The 3,272-nt window shown below is 62.8% G+C and overlaps 1 protein-coding gene across 1 annotated transcript in view; it reads right to left on the bottom strand.

The window, feature by feature from the left end:
- Window positions 1-3,049, bottom strand: part of Skor2 (SKI family transcriptional corepressor 2) — a 35,026-nt gene extending 31,977 nt beyond the window's left edge. Inside the window, exon 1 of the mRNA XM_076837157.2 lies at window positions 443-3,049. Coding sequence (XP_076693272.2) covers window positions 443-3,049 — 2,607 coding nt within the window. The remainder of the gene's footprint in view (window positions 1-442) is intronic.
- Between the last annotated feature and the right edge of the window lie 223 nt (window positions 3,050-3,272).

The raw sequence follows: 3,272 nt of genomic DNA, 5'->3' as shown, positions 1-3,272 counted from the left end.
TGGTGGGGAGAGGCACTGAACCATAAAAAAAAAAGAGGTTAGAATTATTTCGAGTGCTCTAGTTTTGTGGCCTCACTTCTTTTAGGGGAATAGATGTTCTGGGGACGGGGATGGGGGGCAAAGGACAAAAGGAATCGTTGAATTAAGAGGATGGACTACTACTTTCATTAAAGTGTCTTTTCCAACTTCTACAAGCAGCCAACTTAAATATAAGAGGGACGAGAGACCCCCAAGCCTTGAAAGGCTTTATTAGAAAGAGACCAGAAACCACATTTTTATGGAGAAGCATGGCAGGAAAGAAGCCCTCCCAAACACACTGAATATTTCATTTCTGTGGGGAAATCTGGTGATTCATCTTTCCTTCGCGTATGTAACCGATTCAGCCTAAAGGTGCATTTAAATAATAATAATTAGCTTGAAGGAGCCTAAAGGGGATATTTACATCTTTGTAGGAGGGCTGCTCCTCCAGTGATGGATGGTGGACCGGGCTGCCTGGGCTGCTGCTACCACCGCTCGCCTTCTGGGGGGCCAGAGGCGGAGGAGGGGGCGGGGGCAGGTCCGAGCTGCCCGGGTCACCCAGTTTGCCATCTTCCTGTAGCAACCTGGAGGAATTCAGGGTGAGCGGGAAAGCGCCAGCGGCGGCCGTTGCTCTGTCGCGGCTGTTTCCCTTGTCGGACAGCCCCCGGCCCTGGAGGAACCGACCACCGCCGACTAAGGGGTCTCCTAACGAAACCCCATGCTCCTCGTCTTCTTCCTCATCGTCCTCGGGGTCTCGACTTTCCTCCTCTTCTTCCTCGTCCTCCAGGGGCTTGTGGCCCTCCACATCCACCTCCTGCTCTTCTTCCTCGTCGTCTTCGTCCTCGGAGCTGTCCTCGCTGGGGTAGCTGCAGCTGGTTCCCCCGGGGGACAGAAGGCCTCGGTGGTGCGACTGCGGAGCCATCGGGGGTGGAGGGGGTGGGGGCGGCGGCGGGGCGGGGTGATGGCGATCAGATCCTGGCTCGTCGGGCTGCGGGGGCAGCAGCAGCAGCGGCGACGGCGGCTGTGCGGGATGATGGTGGTGGTGATGGTGTGGGTGGTGATGGTGATGGTGGTGGTGCGCTTGGGCAGAGTGTGGCGCGCCCGCTGACGCCCCATGCAGCTTGGCCAGACTCTCTGCGTCGTCTTTGCCTCCCACCGGCCGGAAGGCGCTCGAATGGTGGTAACTGCCACCGCCCGCCTTGCGCCCCTCCAGGAGGTGTGGATGGTGGGGCGCTGGCACCCGGGCGCCCGCTGGACCAGCGCCGGCGGACACTGCCCCAGCCGCGGACGTTGCGCTGGGGTCTGCCGGCGGCGTGGAACCCGCGCTGCAGTCCCCCCCGCTGCCGCCCGGGGGCGACTCGAAGAGCGTGTCGCGAGTGCTGGCGCCCCCAGCAGGAGGCGGTGGACCGGAGCCCGGGCCATTGGCTACCACCGGAGGAGGTTGACCCGGTGGGGGCGCAGCCTCGGCGCTTGCACCCGCGCCGCCGGGCTCAGCCAAATCCAGGAAGGCCTGGCGCAGCAGGGCTGGGCTGTCACCAAGTGCGCAGCCCAGCGCAGAGGGAGGTTGCGGTGGGGGTTGTAGATAGGTGGGCACTGGAAGCCCGCCGGGGGTCCGCGGTGGCCAGAACATGCAAAAGGGCGGGTAGAAAGCGTCCTTGCGGCCGGCGGGCCAGAAAAGACCAGACAAACCGGCCTTGGGCGCTGCACCTGCGCTCCCCGCACCCGCTGCCCCCAAAACCTCAGCCGCCGTGCCCGAGTCCTCCTTCTTGTGGCACAAGCCAAAGGCCGCGGCTGCGGCCGGAAAGGTGTAAGGATGAGGAAAAAGCCCCCCGCATCCCGGGAACTTCTGAAGCACGCCCCCAAATGAGCCCTTGCTAGGCACCGGGATGACCGGGTAGCTCCGCGGGCCTTTGGCGCCAGCTGCCCCGCCTGTCCCCGCGCCGGCGCCAACGCCAACGCCGGTCACACAGCCACCACCGGCGCCACCCCCGCCCGCCCCGGCGCCGCCAGAGGCCGCGGCCACCGAGAGACTGGCGGCCGCGGCCGAAAGGCTGGCTGCGGCCACGACGGCTGCCTCTTGCAGGGAATCTTCGTCGTCGTCGAAGCGCGGCCTCTTGTGATGGGCGTGAGGAGCGCCCGCCAGTTCAGCCAGGGGTGGTGGCGGAGGCGGTGGGGGTGGAGCGCCCAGCAGGTGCGGGCCCAGCAGACCACCGCCTCCGGCCACTGCAGCAGCGGCGGCCACAGCGGCTGCCTTGACGGAGCTGAGTGGGTGGCAGGCTGGGTGAGCGCCGGGCTGAGGCAGCGCGCGCTTGCGGCTACCGCCATTGAACATGGCCTTCACATCCTCCCAGGCAAAGACTAACTCGTCTTGGGGACTCTTGTCGGTGAGCTTGAGATGACGGCGCCACGAATTGAAGTTGGCTGCGTCTGGCTGCGTGTACTTAGCGTCCGGTGTGCGGTGGGAGTGGAAAATAAACTTGTTGGGTGAGAAGTACATGTTACAGTAGCTGCATTTGATGCACTTGGCGCGCGAGCTATTGTAGCGCGCGGGGATGAAGCTGCCTCTGCAACCCCAAGCGCACTCGTGAGACACGTCGAAGGCGAAGTTGTCGGGCAGCTTGGGCGGCCTGTTTTCACCCAGAAATGACTTGCATAGACGCTCGGCTTCGCGCTTGGTGATCATGCCGCAGCGACGCGATGAGATGGGCATGGCCCCTGCGCGCCGAAGTATCTCTAGCTGCACGGGCGTGCACTGCACGCACGTGATGCCCAGCGCCACGCGGCGGTTGTGGATCTCGTTGTAGCTGAAGTTTTTGAGCAGAGTGTTGGAGATCTGCGCCAGGCACAGGCGCTCCTGCCCATCGATCACCAACGACACGATGGGAATGCCGTAGAGGATCACCTGGCCCACCTGGTTGGGTTTGAGGTTGGCGTGGCCTGGCCGCGGCTGGCTCAGTGCGTCGGGCTGGAAGGCGCTGGACGGGGACGCCAGCAAGATGTCGTTGGGCCCCGGCAGCGGGCTGGAAGCCATCTCCTCCGCCGTGGAACCCCGGGCCGAGCCCTCCGGGCTTGCCTTGAAGACTGGAAGGGAAAGGAGAAAAGGTTGTTTTGAGCCTTTTTGTTCCAAACCAGAGGCGTGGGGCGCATCACTACTGAAAAATTACTGTTAAGGCATAATTATTACTAGGCAAGTGACCAAGTTTCAGACGCAGGAAAACCATCTCTTTTAATTTCCCTCAAGGTCGCCCTTTATT

The sequence above is a fragment of the Callospermophilus lateralis genome, chromosome 17, assembly GCF_048772815.1.
Source record: "Callospermophilus lateralis isolate mCalLat2 chromosome 17, mCalLat2.hap1, whole genome shotgun sequence".
NCBI lineage: Eukaryota > Metazoa > Chordata > Mammalia > Rodentia > Sciuridae > Callospermophilus > Callospermophilus lateralis.
This window is presented reverse-complemented; position numbering and strand designations above follow the sequence as displayed.